We start from the raw sequence: 18,419 nt of genomic DNA, 5'->3' as shown, positions 1-18,419 counted from the left end.
GCAAGGGTAAGATAAACACATTTTTATTTCAGAAGCCAAAACCAAGGTGTAAGGTCAACATTTCTATGTCTTAAGGAAATGAGCCTTATAATGCAATGATGAGCTGAGTGCGGGGGCGGGGAGGAGCTGAGAGGGTCACTAACTTGAAATGCCTGAACATGATCTCTCACAGACAGGACGAGCGCCTGGCCAACAGAGCCATGAACAACTGTCTGCTCCCTCATTTGTTACAAGAAATGCGAGTCATTCCAATAAAACTGGTTTAATGAGAGTGGGAAATCTGAAATATAACTTGAGGCAAAAAGAGCCAGCTGTTCCAGCATCCAGGACTCAATAGGAACTTTCTATGTCAAGTCAAATTTCCAGTTGCCCCTCAGCTTATGAAGCAGCAATGAACCTGGCAACTCTAGTCCCCACACACAAACTTCAGCCAACAGCAGAGTCTTCCAGATTTTATTGGCTTCTGAAATGCACTAGTAATTGACACTGGATTCCTTGGTGTGGTTTTGGAGTTAGGAAAGGGATCAGGTGAACCCAGGAAGGACAATAAAGGAGATAAGCTTCAGATCAAGGCCTGAATTCCAGCTTTAAACAGAAAGATGTCACAACTTCCCCCAAATCTAACCTCAGCTACATCCAAGGGCCCCACACACCAGTGTCCCTGGGATCACAACGGAGGTCGTCTGCAGGGTAGTAGGCTGGCACTGAGTGCTTCTGGTAGTCTTGCAGGCGAGAAAGGAGCTTCTTGACGATGTGGGGGTTTTCTTTGGACAGGTCATGCCTTTCTTCTGGATCCCGATCAATATCAAAGAGCCAGAGGGTCTTGGATGGTGGATCCAATGAAGGCATCTCAGAATTATTAGATTGAGATGGTGGGGGGAACCAGAAACCGCATCCTGGCAAAGAAACAGAAGTGTTTATTGTGGGAGACAAGCATTAGAGCAGATTCTACTTTCAGGGAGAGTCTGGGGACAAGGCTGTGCTGGCTTATGTGTGTGGACATGTAAAGATGTGACCCCTGGTGCCATCTCTAGACTTGCCATAGACTCTGACTTTCAGTGTTTAAAAACACATGTCTTGCCAGGCGCAGTGGCTCATGCCTGTAATCCTAGCTACTCAGGAGGCTGAGATCTGAGGATCAAGGTTCAAAGCCAGCCTGGTCACAAAAGGACCTCAGACTCTTATCTCCAATTAACCTCTAGAAAACATGAAGTGAGGTTTGGCTCAAGGGTAGGATGGTAGCCTTGAGCTGAAGAGCGCAGGGACAGCGCCCAGGCCGAGTTCAAGCCCCATGACCCACAAAAAAATATGTGTGTGTGTGTGTGTGTGTGTGTGTGTGTGTGTGTGTGTGTATCTTATTGCTTTATAACCAGAGACATCTAGAAATGTGTGTACATATTCCATGTGAGGGAATATTTTTAATTGTCACAATGAACGGGGGTAACCATTTGCTGGTATTTAGTAAGCATAAACTAGTAACGTAAAATGTCTCACATTACTTCCAAATGATGAAGAATTGTTATACTGTAAGTGCCAAGAATACTCTCATACTAAGCATTGCTAATATATAGCTTCAGCCATCATTCCCAATATTGACAATGTTTTGAAAAAGTGTCCTTTTGCAGCACCAGACTTGAAGTTAAAATTAGGAGGTAAACTGAAAAAGCGGAAAAGTACTCCTCTCACCACACCTCCTTTTTCAAGTGACAGGATTAGCAGATACAGAAGGTTACCCATCTTACCCACCCAAACCCATCAGAGAAGGATCAGGATTTGCAAGACCACTAGATTGCCCAACTCAAAAATATAAAAACTAGATAAGAATAGTCACTTGGAATGTTTAAATTCCCATTTCCTGACGGGAACAGTAAATGTTTCGCCTCCATTTATCCTTATTTTAACCTTGTTTCACAAAAATAAATCCTTTCTAAAATGAGGGAGGGAGCAAGGGAAGAAGGGAGGAAAGGAAGGAGGGAAGGAGGAAGGGAGGGAGGGAGCGAGGGCACTGGGAGACCTGTCTTTCTGAGATAAAGCAACCAGGGAAACAGCCTCCTTCCGCAGCTGAGAGTTTAGCTTCCAGGGATTCTCTGTTAGCTAGATGTGCTGTACTTGACTCCCATATATAACTTGAAATCCATCTTTTCCTATGAAGCATTTGAGTGGCATTTCTTCTTTACATTTCACTACAGTTAATTCCTTTCCCCCCAAATTATTCTGGGGTCAGGACTGCCAGTGAAACAATTTCATTACTACTTCATTCAGCAGCCCTAGAAATATATTTTTTTTGAAAGGGAAGTCATTGTTTTGGTGAGCTTTTCCTTGATGTTCTGGTAGGACGGCCTACTTGGCCCATGACAACAATGGAAAGGTATCATCAGGAACAGGCTGTCTTAAGGACCCGTGAATAGAGTTGTTTTCTAATGACAAATTTTAATCATAATCATAAAATGTTTAAAGGGCTAGTTACCATTTCTGGTGTTTGAGCAACATGACAGGAGAGTGAAGATTAAGAGCCCTGTGAAACCAGGTAGGAGGCAGGAATGGTTAGAAAAATAAGGCTAAAGGTCTTCCCTTTCCATTTAAGAAGGGGAATCCCAAGAGTGCAGATAGGAGATCGCATCCAGAGGACACAATCCTCCCCTATCCATTGCAGAAGAGATGTTGACTAAGCAAAATCTTCTACCTGGGGAGCCTGTGAGGAGTTTCCAGTTTCTGTGTCTAATTGCAGCATGGATAGAAGTGTTAAAGGCTAAATATTCCAGAAGAGAAGAATTATCCTTTGCTGGAGCCAGGCTGTTACCAGGACCTGGGAAGAAAAAGTTTGAAGCAGTTAGATTGCTATTATTGGACTGGGTCATTATAAATCGCCATTTTATATCATTCTTGAAGAACAGTAGCTTCTATTCAACATTGGCATGCAAATATGTCCTGCCACGGAAATGAATCTTTTATTAAATATAAACAGAAAGCTATAGTTACATTAACTGTCAGTCTTAAACCACCACAAATATAAAGGAAATCCCAGAGATTAGAATACTAATTCATCCCTAAAATCGCTGTGTTCTGCCAATATACAGATGGCTATATGCAGAACAGTGTTCTGTTACAGAAGTGAGCTGTGTTTGTGGTTTCTGTGAGGGTAGGTGGTTTTTTCTTCTTAAACGTATAAATTAAATGTGTTTTGTGTATAGTTATACCTATATAATAGTATAAAAATTATAAAATACTCATTTTTTTGAGGTATTGGGGATTAAAATCAGGCCTTGGTGCTTTTGAGGAAGGTACTGTACCATTTAGATGATGCCTCCAGCCCCTAAAATATTATCTCAAGCTATGGAGTTTAAGCCTGCTATGAAAAAAGTACATATATTTATGTTTAAACTATATGGAGGAAATCTTAAGAGTAAGTGAACACTTAGCTGACTCTTCAGACAGGATAACCATGGGCATAAGGATAAATTTTAAATCACTTATGTGTTTATATGTATATGTGTGTGGTACTAGGGTTTGAACTCAGAGCCTCATGCATTCTAAGTAGTGTTCTTCCATTTGTGCAGTTTTACACAGAAAGCATAACTGGGTGGAAAAAGAGACATGTGGTCAGTCTCGACAAGCAACCCTGAGGAGTCATGTGGAGGAGACAAATAAACATCAGCAGTTTTAGCCTTAAGAATCACACACCAAGAGGAAAACCTTTTTGACCTCTTGCTTCTCAGCTTGTGAATATTTTGGCTCCAGCAAGGTAAGTGAGGATGTCTATCATAGGAAGCAAGCTCTTAAAACACAGATGGTGGTGAAACCGTGAACCCTTATATCTTACTCCTTACAAGTTTGTATAAAGGCCATGCTTTCATACTAAAGAATGTTAAATAAAACAAACACATTTTGTGAACATAAGCAAACGAAGGAAGCAGCTATCTTAGCCTTATATATATATCTTTTCCTTAAAACAAACAGGATCATAAAATACCCAAACAATAAATAAGTTTAAGACTAAACAATGAAAAATACTACTATCTCAACTTCATTTTTTTTAATGGAGAATTTTAGAAAGTATCAGGGAATAATATAATGACCACTTGTAAGGCATCATCTATAATAAATAGGGGTTATATTTTTCCATATTTACATTTATTTTAATAAAATAAATTGGACAACAAAGACAAAGTTTTCATTTTCTCCCTCCTTGGTTTAGTCCCTGTAGCCACTCCCCAGCAGCTGCTACTGTCATAATGTCAGTGTACCCTCAGCTATTTGAAAATGCAGGAGCATGTGTATGTGAAAAGGAATATATACAGTGCTGCTTTATGCTTTTAGAAGGATATATGTACGTTGTGTTCTGCAATACATATGCATATTCTACATCTTGCTTTGTCATTTGCTATTGTTTTTAGAACTGTTATTATGTATGCATATATATTCATCTTACCTATTCAATAACACTATATAAAATAACACATTATCTATTCTCCTTTGATAGGCATTAAAAATTCATATCATTATTATTTGCTATTTTTAATTATCCTGCAATGAACATAATTTCTTTTGCACACATGTGGGGATTTCTCTGGCGACTGAGTATAGAACTGTGTATTTGAAAGGTACCTATACTTTCAACTTTATAGCACATACCAATTGGCCCTCCTACTAGTACTGTCACCATTTCTTCACAGCTTATACTTAATATTTTCAGACTTAAGAATTGTTACTTATCTACTGTCTTCTATGAATGTGATATTGAGGAATAGAATCCAGGTCTTTGTGCATGCTAGGCAAGCACTCCACCACTAGGCCAAACTCCCAGTCCATCCTTTGCTCATTTTTAAGAACTTAAAAAAATTATGATCAACATATATCTAGCATATGAAACTTGGTGTTTTGATAAATATGTTTTGTGAAATAATTTCCTCAACCTAAATAACATATTCATTACTTCACATATTTAACTTTTTTGTTTTTGGATATCGTAACAAATTTATTTCACATGTAACAAGCATACTGAGAAAGTTATATCTATATATATCTATATATATCTCACAGCCTTGGCACAGCAAATAGGCTCTTATAATTTCAAGTAATAAGTTGGTTAAAAAAAAGAGAGATAGATAACATAGTCCCTAAAGATAAGGTGCCCTGCTATGTTAGGGTCAGAACACCACTTGTGGTAAAGACTCCAGGCAAACTGCTATCTGTTAATGAATTTGTGTCTATGTTCTTGGCTCTAAAGGAATCATAGCTTTTCTCACCTTAAGTTGCTTAAATTTCGATTTTCTTGTGCCCAAGGTAGGATTTCCATTGGGCTCTATTAATTCAGGGGCTACGTTAATCATGTTGGGTTTATTAGGCTTTTATTCCATTCTGTTCTACAAAATCTAGGGCTTTTGGATTCTAGTATTTTACAATTCTCTTTACTAGATAATAATTCCTATTTTAGTATTTATTACTGAATACTGCATTTATGTATCCCCCTCCCTGCAATGAGAAGCATGACTGTCAAGACCACCTTATCCTCTGTTACAAAAAGCTGCAGGGTCTATTAGCTAGTGGAGGCAGCTTTGCTTTCCACCCTCAAGTGTGACACTGACCATTATGATTTTGTAATGAGAAATTCAATGTCAGAATTTCAAATTTATATCTTGATGGCAAAAGGAACCATTCACATTCTCATCCAAACTATTGTTTCTTCTAAATCTATAGCTTAAATCTGCCCCCTGCAATTGTATATAAAACAAAACTGAGCAAAACTAAGCATTTTTCCCCTTCTAAATGAGTGTTCTACTGGAATTTGCTTTACAACTCATAGAAACTTATGTCCTGATACCTAATAGTAAACAGGAATTGGCCATAGACACATCTCTCCTCAAACTTGACCAGATTGGCGTCTGGTTATAGGAACATGCCAAATTCTCGCAACCTGTGTAATAGTGAAAACATGGTACTCGAAGGATCTCTGGGTTGTTACCTGGGAGATCTCTACATTCAAGAAAAGCATTTGCCACATAAATTTAGAACACTCTTCCATGGTATTATGACTCAAAGTTTAGCACCAGTGTTTTCCATTTCACTTTCTGTAATGAAAACATAATAGAACCAGGGTCCACAGGCAAGTGAAATATGCCTTAAACTTGTTGTCATCCTTAATTTCTTCATTTATAAACTTTGCTTATAAGACTAAAATTCCCATTTCTCTTATTAAATAGATTCCTGCCCTGAGCCCCATGGTCACTAGCAAAGACTTTTATTTTCCAATGGATGATAGAGACTCCTTCATCTTCTTGGTCCTAGTTGAGATGAGGTGCATGTGGTCATCCACACACTTGGTCACACAACTGTCCGGCTGCTGTTTCACCTGAAGCTCCTTATTCCCTGCATCTATTGAATCTTTGGCTTTGTCATTACAATGCATAGTGCATCGGGAACTTTTCCAACTCACTGGTCACCAAGGCCAGAAGTGCATGGCAGCGCTCAATGCACTGGTGGACCTGTTGCATGCACGCCTGGTTATCTTCACAGCAGGTGGCGCTGCACCGGAACATAAGGCCCTGCATCTTCCAGATGTTCTCTCTCTCCACACTCTTCACCAGGGAGTCCACCACCTCCTGCGCCTGGAGCTGCTGCATCTCTGCCATGGTGACCCCGCGCTGTGCCGTGCCAGTGCCCACCCACATATTTAACTTTTATGTGAGAATACCTAAGAACTACTTGTTTAGTAAATTTCAAATGTATGATATATAATATCATATTATATAATATATTATAATATAATACAATCACCATCAGATCTGCAGAACTTCATCTTATAATTAAAAGTTTGTACCAGCCATTAGAAGCCACTGTTCTTTTGTCTTTTTCTGAGTTCTGCTTCTTTAGATGTACATATAAGAAATCATTCAGTCTTTGTAATTCTGCAGCTGGCTTATTTCACTTAGCACAATGTCTTCTAGGTTTTTCTATCTTACCATAAATCTTTAGCCCACTTTTGAGTTGTCTCTGACATTTGGTTGTAAGAAATCTTTATATATTCTAGATACAAGTCTTTCATCAGATGCAAACAATCCCTTTCTGTAGATTGTCCCTTTAATTTCTTGTTGGTATCCTTTGAAACAAAAAGTTGGTGGGTTTTTCCTTTTTTGGAAGGTTGTGAACTCAGGGCTTTGTACTAGTTAGGCTCTCCACCACTTCAGCCATGACCTCACCCATTAATTTTAATAAATTTCTACTTTGTTATTATTTTTGGTGAGATATCTAAGAAACTACTGGCTTATCTAAGATCACAAAGACTTACATATATGCTTTCTTTTTAGAATTTATAGTTTTAGCTCTTAGGTTTAGGGCTTTGATCTATTTAAAATTACTTTTATGGATGTGGGAGACAAGAGCATAACATCATTCTTTTGTCTGTAGATTTCTAGGTGTCCCAGCATTATTTGTTGAAGAAACTGTTGCTTGATTATTTTGGATCTTTGTCAAATACTGACTATAAGTAGAAGGCTTATTTATGGGCTTACTTCTATTCTATTGACTGGCGTGCTTAAATTCTTACTCCAGAATGACACTGTTTTGATGACTGACTGCACTTAGGAGTAAATGGATTTATTTTTGTTTTTTGCTTGGTTTGGGGTTTGAACTAAGGGCCTCCTGCTTGCTAGGTAGGTACTAGACTTCTGGGCCACTCTTTCACTGGAAATAAGTTTTGAAATAAAAAAGTTCTAGCATACCTGCCTCAGCCAGGCATGGTGGTACACATCTATGAATTCCAGGCTAAGTGAAGGCAGGAGGATATTGCATTTGAGATCAGATATGCAAAGTTAACAAGACTCCTCATTTCAAAAAACAAAATGAAAGCAAAATAAACAGAGATGTGGGCTCAAGTACTAAAGTGATAGTGAACCTTTTGGTTCTGATCCTCAGTACTGGTACCAAACACTACTTTTTACTTTCTTGATAATCTAGGTATCTCATTTTCCTTTCTTTGCCTAGCCGTCCTTGTTAGAATCTCTATATGTGACACAAATGGTGAGAATAGACATTCTTGTAGTCCTGATTTTAGGAGGAAACCATTCAGTCTTTAAGCATGACGTTTGTTGTAGGTCTTTGGTAAATGTTCTCTGTTAATACCCTTCTATTCTTAGTTTCAGTGCTTTTATTATGAAGGGATTTTGAGTTTTGTCAAAGGCTTTTCTGCATCAATTATGATTATGGTGTATATGTGCGCCTTTTATTCTGTTGACATGGCATATTAATTAGTTTTCAGCTGTTAGATTGACCTTACATTCCTGGGATAAATCCCACTTGGTTATGGTATATAATCCTTTTATTTATTGCTAAATCCCATCTGTTAGTCTTTTGTTGAGAATTTTTGTGTCTATATTAATAAGAAATACTGGAATATTAAATTTGATGTTTTGATTATTAAATTGAGTGTATGAGACCAATAACTGAAATGAATGAAGCACAGATGTCTTAGAATGTTAACAAACTTTAAAAAGTTCTTTGAAGAGTTGGACTAGATTCAGATTTGAGAAATACTTGTTGATTAATGATTATGGTAATAGAGCATTGAAGTTTTGCCTAGTGGTAGAGTGCATAAAGATCCAGGTTTGATTCCTCAGTACCACATACATAGGAAGAAAAGCTGGAAGTGGTGCTGTGGTTCAAGTGGTAGAGCTCTAGCCTTGAGAAAGCCCATGGACAGTGCTCAGGCCCTGAGTTCAAGGCCCAGGCAGGACTGGCTAAAAAAAAAGTCTCATGGGGACTTTTCTGCCTGGGCTGGCTTTAAACCATGATCCTCAGATTTCAGCCCCCTGAGTAGCTAGTATTACAGGTATGAGCCACTGGTGCCTGGCTCCAAGAGAAATTTAAAAGGTTAAAACCCAAGATACTTGATATATGGTTACATAACACAATTAATATCCTAAGGTTTTCAGCTTTGTGATTGGGAGAACATTGTTGGTGTTGGTAGAATAAATATAGGCAAGGAAATAGTGGGAGGAATATGGTTCTGGTACTGAAAATACTGACCTGAGGAAGTAATATGAGCTTAAAGCAGAGATAACCACTACATACTGGAGGTGCAGGATCAGACCCTGCATAAGAGGCTCAAAGTCTACTCTAATTTACCTATTGCAGGTAGTGACCGGTGAACCCTGGAAATGGATTAGCTGTCTGGAGAGGAGAGCAAAAGCAAAGCAGAACTCCAGAGACAGGAGTATGTTAGTAAATGAGGGAAAGGAGAAGAAAGAACATGAGCAGAAAACTGGTTCAGAGGATTAGAGATCCTTCATGAAAAGAGCCAAATAATCAACTCACCAGTTTTCTGGAAAAGAAAGCGTTACTGGGTTTGTTAACTTTGGGGAAGAAACCAGGGAATTTCAAGGGAAACAGAGACAGAAACCTTTTGCTGTTCCTTCTAAACTGTGATCTTAGAGAATAAAATTTTCTTTTTTTCCTTCTTTTTTTTTGGTCGGTCATGGGACCTGAACTCTGGACGTAGGCACTGTCCTTGAGCTCTTCAGCTCAAGGCTACTGCCCTACCCTTGAACCACAGCACCAATTCTGGCTTTCTGGTGGTTAATTGGAGATAAGAGTCTTACAGACTTTCATTCCAGGGCTGGCTTTGAACCATGATCCTCAAATCTCAGCGTCTTGAGTAGCAAGGATTAGAAGCGTGAGTCACTGGCATCCAGATCAGATAATAAAATTTTCTAACCAGACTGAAATATTGTGATAAGATGGATTAGCCACATGTGCTGATTTTAGAAATGAGTAATAACCTAAGCACAAATCTTTAGAGCAAATGAAGGTAAGCCCCACCCTATTACCAGGTAGTAAATATACAGAGCTTCTTAGGTGAATAAAATCTGAAAGCAGTTAATGAGTTTTCAGAATAATGTGGGGCATCCTTTTTGTGTAGCTTTGTTACTGTGTAGCTTGAAAGGCATTAATTAATGGTGTTCACTAAATTGGGAAAGGTTCAGGAGTACTCGGGGAAGATTCTGATCTCCAGAAAAGGCAACTCTGTTCTCTTAGCTGTCTCTGTAAATTACAATGGAATATAGTTAAATTGTATTTTATAATACCTCACTTTTCTAATAGATAATTTATATACAGAGAAACATAATAAGAACATAAAATGCATAAAATAAAAATTACCTACAAATTTATTAATTGCTATTAACATTTTGGTGCATAATCTCTGAAGCTTTAAAAATTATTATTTTTAAATAATTATATACAGGAGTTGCCATTTAACAAATCAGTTTATGAATACAATATGTATTGATTAATGTCATCCCTTTCAACATTCTCACCCATTCCTCCCCTACTCACCTCTTCCCTCATTCTTCCTAATTTTGTAGGATATACATTAGATTCTTGACTTCATTTTCCCATCTTCTCTTTTATTTGTCTACCCTTTTCCCCTTAATCCCATCTGTTTCAAGTACTCACTTCTAGTGTTTCATTTTTCTGAACTTTGACCTTGCCATTCTAGGGAATTACACTATATAAGTTCTTCCTTGAATCTACTTGCATGTCACCCAACATATTTACTTTTAAATTTATAAGCTAAATATATAAGGGAAAACATGTGTTCTTTGTCTCTCCCGGCCTGATTTAATTCATTTAACATTTTTTCAGGAACTTTCCAATTTTTTAACAACATAATGACAATGCTTTAAAAATAAACTTAACTGACCTGCAAAGAAGAAAGGGAAGTTTAGTGAAAGCAGTATATTTTAATGTCAAAGAAAATAACATACTTATATGGATTGTCAAGAAAGGAATAGTGAACTTTATATCTATCCAATTATGAAAGCAAGCTAGAGCCAGTTTGCTTCTGAGGCAGACACTGATGTATCAAACAGCACCTAAGAAGGGGTAGTTTTAACAATCCACATTGGGCACAATGGAATGCTACGGAATAAGAATTATATACGGAATAAGAATTATATAAGTCATCAAGAAGCCTACGACCAAGTATCTCCTGGATCCAAAGAGATGAAAGCTGCAGCTGACAAAATAATGAAAGGATAAATTCAGGAAGGACTGGATGTATTCTATAACGGTTTCTAGAGTGGAAGCAATATGGAGACATAATTGAAATGATGGTGCTAGCTGCAAACCCTTAACAAACATAACACAGATCACACATTATTTTAAGTGCTTTTCATCCAGTTCAGTGCCCGATAAGCCATCATTTCTTGTCCTATGGATGAGAATGAATCACAGAGAGATTAAGTACCATTTTGGCTTAATATAATAAGGAATATTTTTATGTTTTCTTTTCATTTTTGGCATAATTGAAGCTTTTCAAACCAGGGCCTTACTCTTTCTAGGCATGTACTCTACCTCTTAAGCCATGCTTCTATCATGCAGGGATGTTTCTATAGTCAAAGCAACTCAGAGTTGGGAAGAATGGGCTTGTGTGGGAGTAGGTAATCTGAAATTAAGGATTACAAGGAAGGTTGTAGGCAGATGATGGGGATTCTTGAGCAGCTGTACAGAGTGAATGGGTTAGCCAGGTCTCTTCCCCTCTGAAATGATGCCCAAGTAGAATGAGTGGGGCATTGTTGGAAAGTAGGGCTTCAGAAGTGGCCATGAAGGAAACAGCACTATGGACATTAATGAGGATGTGAGAAAGGGCTAGGAGATGGAAGTGGAATCCCACCATCCTGCTCTCCAAGGCCATGTTCCATATGCATATATAGCAGGTACTTTTGGAGTCAGATTGCTTATGTTTGAATCTCACCTCCTGCCTCACAGGCTGTGTGATCCTGTGTTAGCTGACCTCCTTAGGCCTCAGTTTACTCATCTGTATAATGGGGACAATAGCGTCTATGGCATTTTTCATCATGATAATATACTGAAAAAGGTTAATATTAGGTCAATCATATAGAAAGCGTGGGATAAACTTTATTACCAATTAGACATCTTTCAGGTAACTCTCTGAACTTCTCACATTTCAGTTTATTATCTATAAAATTAGTTCTATAATAGTAAGTGACATGAGATATACATGGTGTTGAGAAAACTATGTGATATATTGCTAAGTTTACCATCAACAGTAAAGGTAATAACAACCAATATTTATTTTTTTTTACCAGTCCTGGGCTTGAACTCAGGGCCTGAGCACTGTCCTTAAACTTTCTCAAGGCTAGAGCTCTACCACTTGAGCCTCAGCACCACTTCTGGCATTTTTCTAGGTATGTGGTACCGAGGAATTGAACCTGGGTCTTCGTGCATGCTAGGCAAGCACTCTACCACTAGGCCAAACTCCCGGCATAACAACCAATACTTATAAGCACCTACCATGTGATTATAGATGTAAGATATTGCTTTGAGGATAAGATGTATATGAGCCCAATTTCTGCAATAGCTCCATGAAATGGGCAATGATATTTAGCAATTAGCATTGAATGCAATCATCAGTACAATATGCTTTTTTAAAAATATCTTCTTATACCCAAGAAAAGGTAGGAAAAGAGAGCAGAAGGAAGTTGGCAGAAGTCATTGTTAAACCAGAAAAAAATAAAACAAAAACAAGAAGCAATGGGGCCCGGGAGTTTGGCCTAGTGGTAGAGTGCCTGCCTAGCATGCACGAAGACACAGGTTCGAGTCCTTGGTACCACACACATAAAAAAAAGCCGGAAGTGGTGCTCAAGTGGTAAAGCTCTGGCCTTGAGAAAGTCCAAGGACAGTGCTCAGGCTCTGAGCTCAAGCCCAGGACTGGCAAAAAAAAAAAAAAAAAAAATGCAAGCAAAACTACTTCTCTTGTCTAGGTCTGGAGAAGACTTCTATTTCCCTTATAAGCATATTCCAGAATTTGATCAATGCTGAGGAAAGATTATTTAGGGATGGATGCTACTTGGAGGAGTTTGCTACTTGGAGGAGTTAGTCCCTTTCCTGTCTTATTGCTTGGTCTTCTCTGTTTCCACCAAGCTCTGTGTGTGTGTGTGTGTGTGTGTGTGTGTGTGTGTGTGTGTGTGTGTGAGAGAGAGAGGGGGGGGAGGGCACACACATGTACACAGAGGCATGTGAAAGTACAGGGGCTTGAACTCAGTGTCTCATGCTCTTGTGCTTGCTATCACTCAGGCATTTCACTGCTGGTTATAGATCTCCTATTTGTACCTTGTACTGATTATATGGAGATAAGAATCCTGGGATTTATGTGCTCAGGCAGCTCTTAACTGTGGTTCTCAAGTTTGAGCCTCTGAAGTAGCTAAGATTATAGGTATGAGCCACCTGCAAGCTCTCTCTATAAATTATTTTTGTAATTTATGGAGATAAATTGACTTTTTCCTTCTATGGTTACCAACCCCCTGCCTTTTCCTGTCAGCATGATGCCGTCTTCACATATTCACAGTAAAATTTATTCATTTGGGCTAGATAAGGAGAACCCCCCCCCCAGTTTTTCCATAGAGTGAGTTAATCAACATGTTTTCTAATATGGAATCCTGTCCAGTATGTTTGTAATGTACAGGAAAACTTTAGGTTAGTTAGTAACATCCATTGCCAACTTTTCTGTTTAAGAGCAACTTACTTGCTTATTTATTATGTGAATCAAGAGGCTTTCAAAGTTTACATTTAAGTTTAAACATTGACTACTTCTTTCTGGTCAATTTCAAAAGTTCAAAGAACCCCAGACTCTAAGTGTATTCAAGTCACTTTAGTCTTTCTTGTGGTAGCTGGTGCGAGGCCATTGGCCAGAGCCAGTGGCCCCAACAGCCCTAAGCAGAATGAGGCTGCAGCTGGATGAGCATGCTCATTTATCACATATGTGGCTCAGATCTCCAAGCTGCTCCAGGCTGTGGTTTCGCCTCTCCCAGCTCTGGTCAAGGCTGCATTCTCATCTTGCTGTGTGGTAAGCACTTACAGACCCAGAGGCAAGTATGTATGCTATTGTCTTGTTTCTTATTTTGTAACACACTATAGATCCCAATATAGATGTTTCTTTAAAAATAGTTTCCTAAAGCATAATAGCTGGAATCTCTGCACTCTGAGCTGATGCTTCCTGACTCTGTTTAGCGTTTGAAGACAGCCCACAGCAGCCATAGGATGGCTCTCCCAGCTCTTAAACAGTGATGAACAGAGGTGTGAGTTTAGCTGCACTATATCCAGTGCCTTTCTGCTAGTGCTAAGTGCTAAAAGGGAACCAGTAGAGAGTACTACACATTTCAGAATCCTTCAGAACAACGGCTGGTTGTCTAATCAAGACATCTTAATTTCTGTTTTCTCCTATATAAAATGAGGATAAAAATACTGTCTAGTCTATAGGAGGAATGCAATGAAGAAAAAAGATTTCTTGAATGGTGGGCATTGTGTGCATCGAAGTTTAAAGATCCCAGTTACAGGTCTCTTGAGTTAACCTACTCCATTTGCCATCTGACTGAGAACATAGACAAAACATCAACTAAAAGAAATTGTTAGACTTGGCTGAACCTATGGCCTGTGTCATTAAAGTCAAGGTGCTACTTGTTGCCAGTTCTTATGATGACTGAGGTCTGAATCCACTGCCAAGGGAAGTACTGTTAGAAAATAATGGGGTGAGATGTGGCAACATCATGTCGATTCTATATGCCAAATCACAGTTCTGGTTCAAAGTATGAAAACAGAGTGAACAGGTATTCCAAATTCTCATTCTATACTGGAGTAACATAATGTCAACATCTAATTCTGACTCCTTAAACCCTGTCCAGCTCAGCACCAATTCTAACTGATCAGCCTGACCCAAGCTGAGCTTCAAGTCTTCTGCCCTTGGATGACACAGTCATGTGACATTGTCAACAACCTGACTTCCATTTCAGCTGCCTTAGTTGTGTTTGTGCTGCTCTTTGCATAGCTGCTCGAGGACAGCACCACAGAGGACTTCCTGTCTCATCAGGGAGCACATTCTATAGATGGGCATCTGTACTAGTTTGAAAGTTCCTCAGTATGCCTCCTCTAAGATGCAATTGTTTCTACAGTCCCTTCCATGGATACCTAGGGGTACTTGACCTCCATTCTTTAGAAGAAAAAGCTCTTTTCCCCATCGTACACTTATCACATACATAATTGACTTTATAGCTAAATCAAATAAATGTCTATGAACATCTTCATTCTAACTTGATTAGTAAGGTTCAGAACCAAAGCAACAAAAATTGCTTGGGAATCAGGGACTGGAAAGGAAGGGGAAAGAAAGAAACCTTGAAAATGTCTGGACCTCACACTACCATCAGGGCATACTGCCAGGTGGGGGAAGACAAGTGAAAAAGCAACAATACATTGTAATAATAAGTTATTTTGTGTGTGACAGGAAATGGCAGTTCTAGAAACATAAAGTGGGGAACTTTGACTCATTCAGAACATACAGTCTCATTCCTTCTCCTCCCCTCCAAAAAAACTCCAACAGTTTGGATGAAGCTGGAAGGCCGAGAAGGCACTAAAAATAATTCTCTTACCACTTCTGTGTGGTATCATGATATGGACAGGGATACAATCCTGGAGGGGGTTATTTATGTTTATTTTTATTTTCCTGGTCCTAAGGCTTAAACTCAGAGTCTGAGCACTGTCCCTGAGCCTCTTTGTATTCAAGGCCAGTGCTCTACCCTTTGAGCCACAATGCCATTTCTGGTTTCCCCGTGATTAATTGGAGATAAGAGTTGCACAGACTTTCCTGTCCCAGCTGGCTTCAAACTATGATCCTCAGATCTCAAGCCTCCTGAGTAGGTAGGATTACAGGCATGGCCTGGATGCCTATAATCTTCTTACACTTAAACTCCAGAAATTCTTGTTATATAATTTCTGCTATGAAGTCAGCATAAACATTTCCTGAGATCTTCTGAAATACTAAATCACACTATTAAAACCAGTCTTACCTAGGTGCTGTCCATGAATCTCAGTTTACTTGCCATTAATTTTATGGATTGCCTTTTTTTTTAAATGGACATTCTTGGTCTTACCACCCTATTTAAGAACAATAACATCAAGGATCTTGACTCAAAAGGGCCATACCATCTCATATATTATGTTAGAAGAAATAGGATGAATCCAAAAGATTGAAATTGCATGTGCCAAAGTGTAGTGTTTGTGGAAGCCACATAGCTAAAGCTGAAGAACAAGAACAGAGAGAGTACTAGTGGGGAAAGGGAGCAGGAGTCACCTGCCCTCTGCATGTGGGAGGGAGGTTAGGTGAGACTACAAGCCCTTTGCCCTTCCAGGTGCTCCACCTCTAAGACCGGTGGGTATCTGGAAAAGCACAAAAGGGACCCAAATTCCATTAAAACTCCTCTCCCTTTCTGGGAAAGATTTTCTGCCACAAGTTCTCTCTGACTCCCACACTACTCATTTAGAATCTTGTCTGTCCTTGGCAAGATCCTTGCAATTTGAAACAGGAGTGTTGGGCAAAATGTGCCAGACATGAAGCTAATCAGAAAAAGGTGAAGAGGAATATTACAGGCATTATTTATTACTGATGAGGGAAAAATCAAAATACTCATAATTTTTATGTATGGACTTGACATGACTCTAAGTTTATGGTTTTTACTTTACAAAGTCAATTTCTCTGACACCTACTCAATTCAGTCCATATTTGATATTTTTAAAGTTCCCAGTGAAACAAAGAGCTTTGATGTGCCTTTCTCAGACTAGACAGAGTTCAAATGTTAATCATTATTGAATTGTGCATAATAAGTATTCAGAGAATGTGCTTAGTTTATAGGGAAATTTACCAGTTAGTTAATATCTGACCTTAGCCAGGAGTATCAATTGAATACCAAGAACCCAAAACACAAAGCCAGCACAGAATGAATCCTCAATTCATGACCATTCATAAGCCAGTGATATTGAACTGATCAGAGGCCTTCTTATGAGTTCATTTAAATTAACTATGGAATAATTTACATTATTCATTATAACACAAATATCTATTTTGTTGATCATTATATATGACAGATACTAAATTCTCAGAATGAATTTTAAAAAGCAGATAATACAAAAATAATTTTGTTAAAATTATTTTTAACAAAACTGGCTTGGTACATGCCTATAATTCCAGTTATGCAGGAGGCATATCCATCCATGTATGTATGTATGTATATATGTATGTATGTATGTATGTATGTATATATGTATGTATGTATGTATGTATGTATGTATGTATGTATGTATGTATCTATCTATCTATCTATCTATCTATCTATCTATCTATCTATCTGTTGCAGGTCCTGGGGCTTGAACTCTGGGCCTGGGTGCTGTCCCTAGGCTCCTTTTTGCTCAAGGCTAGCATACTTCAGCCACTTATAGCTTGGTATTTTTCTGTGACTAATTGGAGATGAGAATCTCACAGAGTTTCCTGTCCAGGCTGGATTTAAATTGCAATCCTCATACCTCAGCTTCCCAAGCACCGGTGCCTGGCTCAAAATTTTGTAATTATTGATCTGCATGTTTTCCTCCTTTATCTTAACTCTTTCCTTAAATATAAACATAATCTAAATGTAACTGTAATCCCCCTATACATTATTCCAACAATAAAAAATACTAGCATAATCTTTTTAGTATTGGTTATGGGTTTCACAAAAGCTAAAAAAAACAACTTTGTAGCATTCAGGATGTTACCTAACTGCATATTGCTTACTTTATTATAAATATTTATGTTATTGTGGGTAATATAGTTGTATATTTTAAAATATGAAGTGCTAGTAGAGTTCAAGGGGGATTCAAGAACCCTGAGGAGGGCCCAGAAGGTAGTGCTTATTGAGCAGGGACCTAAAGAAAGGATGAATGTGATAGGTAATAAAATTATGATTACAGTGGAGTGTGGTGGCACAGATCTATAATCCCAGCACACTGGAGACTGAAGGAGGAGAATTGAAAAGTTTGAGGCCAGCCTGGGCTTTACTGTGAGATCCAGTCTAAAAAAAAAAAAGAAAGAGGGAAAGTATGCTAAGACATAAAGAGAAAGAAAAAGGAAGGAAAGAAGGAAGGAAGGAAGGCAGAGAAAGGAAGAGAGAAAGAGGTGGGGAAGGATGAAGAAAGAAAGGAGGGAGGGAAGGAGAGAGGACCCTGGCATAAGACTTCTTTTTGGAATGTTCTTCTCTCTAAAGAGTCTCCTTTTCAGTCCAAGTGAGAAAATGCACGTAAAGCACTTGCCACAGTACCTGGCGGAGGGAAAGATGCTCCATCAGGCTAAGTTGTTATTTCTGACATTCCTTGTCAGTCTCCTTTGCTTTTTCTTTTCTCTCTATTCATCTATTTAATGTTTTCATTTCCTAATGTTCTATTTCAACATTCTACTGACTTTCTTATAAGTATTGCGCACTAACCACTTGCACCACTAGAGCTCCAGACTACTGACTTTCTAAACTTCACCTTGTATCCTATCCAGATTTTTCTGTGGGTGGAATCCTCAATGTCTCTAAACCCAGGTTAACCTAACCCAAGAA

The 18,419-nt window shown here is 38.6% G+C and overlaps 1 protein-coding gene and 1 pseudogene across 2 annotated transcripts in view; both read right to left on the bottom strand.

Moving 5' to 3' along the window:
- Positions 1-437: 437 nt before the first annotated feature.
- Arsb (arylsulfatase B) overlaps positions 438-18,419 on the bottom strand; it is a 149,827-nt gene continuing 131,845 nt past the window's right edge. For both annotated transcript variants that reach the window (XM_090331717.1, XM_090331718.1), the window contains exons 7-8: positions 2,684-2,806; positions 438-896 (exon numbers count right to left, since the gene is read on the bottom strand). In XM_090331717.1, coding sequence (XP_090187843.1) covers positions 631-896; positions 2,684-2,806 — 389 coding nt within the window. In that variant the 3' untranslated portion in view covers positions 438-630. The remainder of the gene's footprint in view (positions 897-2,683; positions 2,807-18,419) is intronic.
- LOC150064307 (TIM double twin CX3C motif protein pseudogene) lies at positions 6,239-6,629 on the bottom strand (annotated as a pseudogene).

The sequence above is a fragment of the Megascapheus bottae genome, chromosome 4 (genome assembly GCF_031878675.1).
Source record: "Megascapheus bottae isolate mThoBot1 chromosome 4, mThoBot2.hap1, whole genome shotgun sequence".
Lineage (NCBI taxonomy): Eukaryota > Metazoa > Chordata > Mammalia > Rodentia > Geomyidae > Megascapheus > Megascapheus bottae.
The sequence above is the reverse complement of the archived record's forward strand: the minus strand, read 5'-3'. Positions and strand labels throughout refer to the sequence as shown.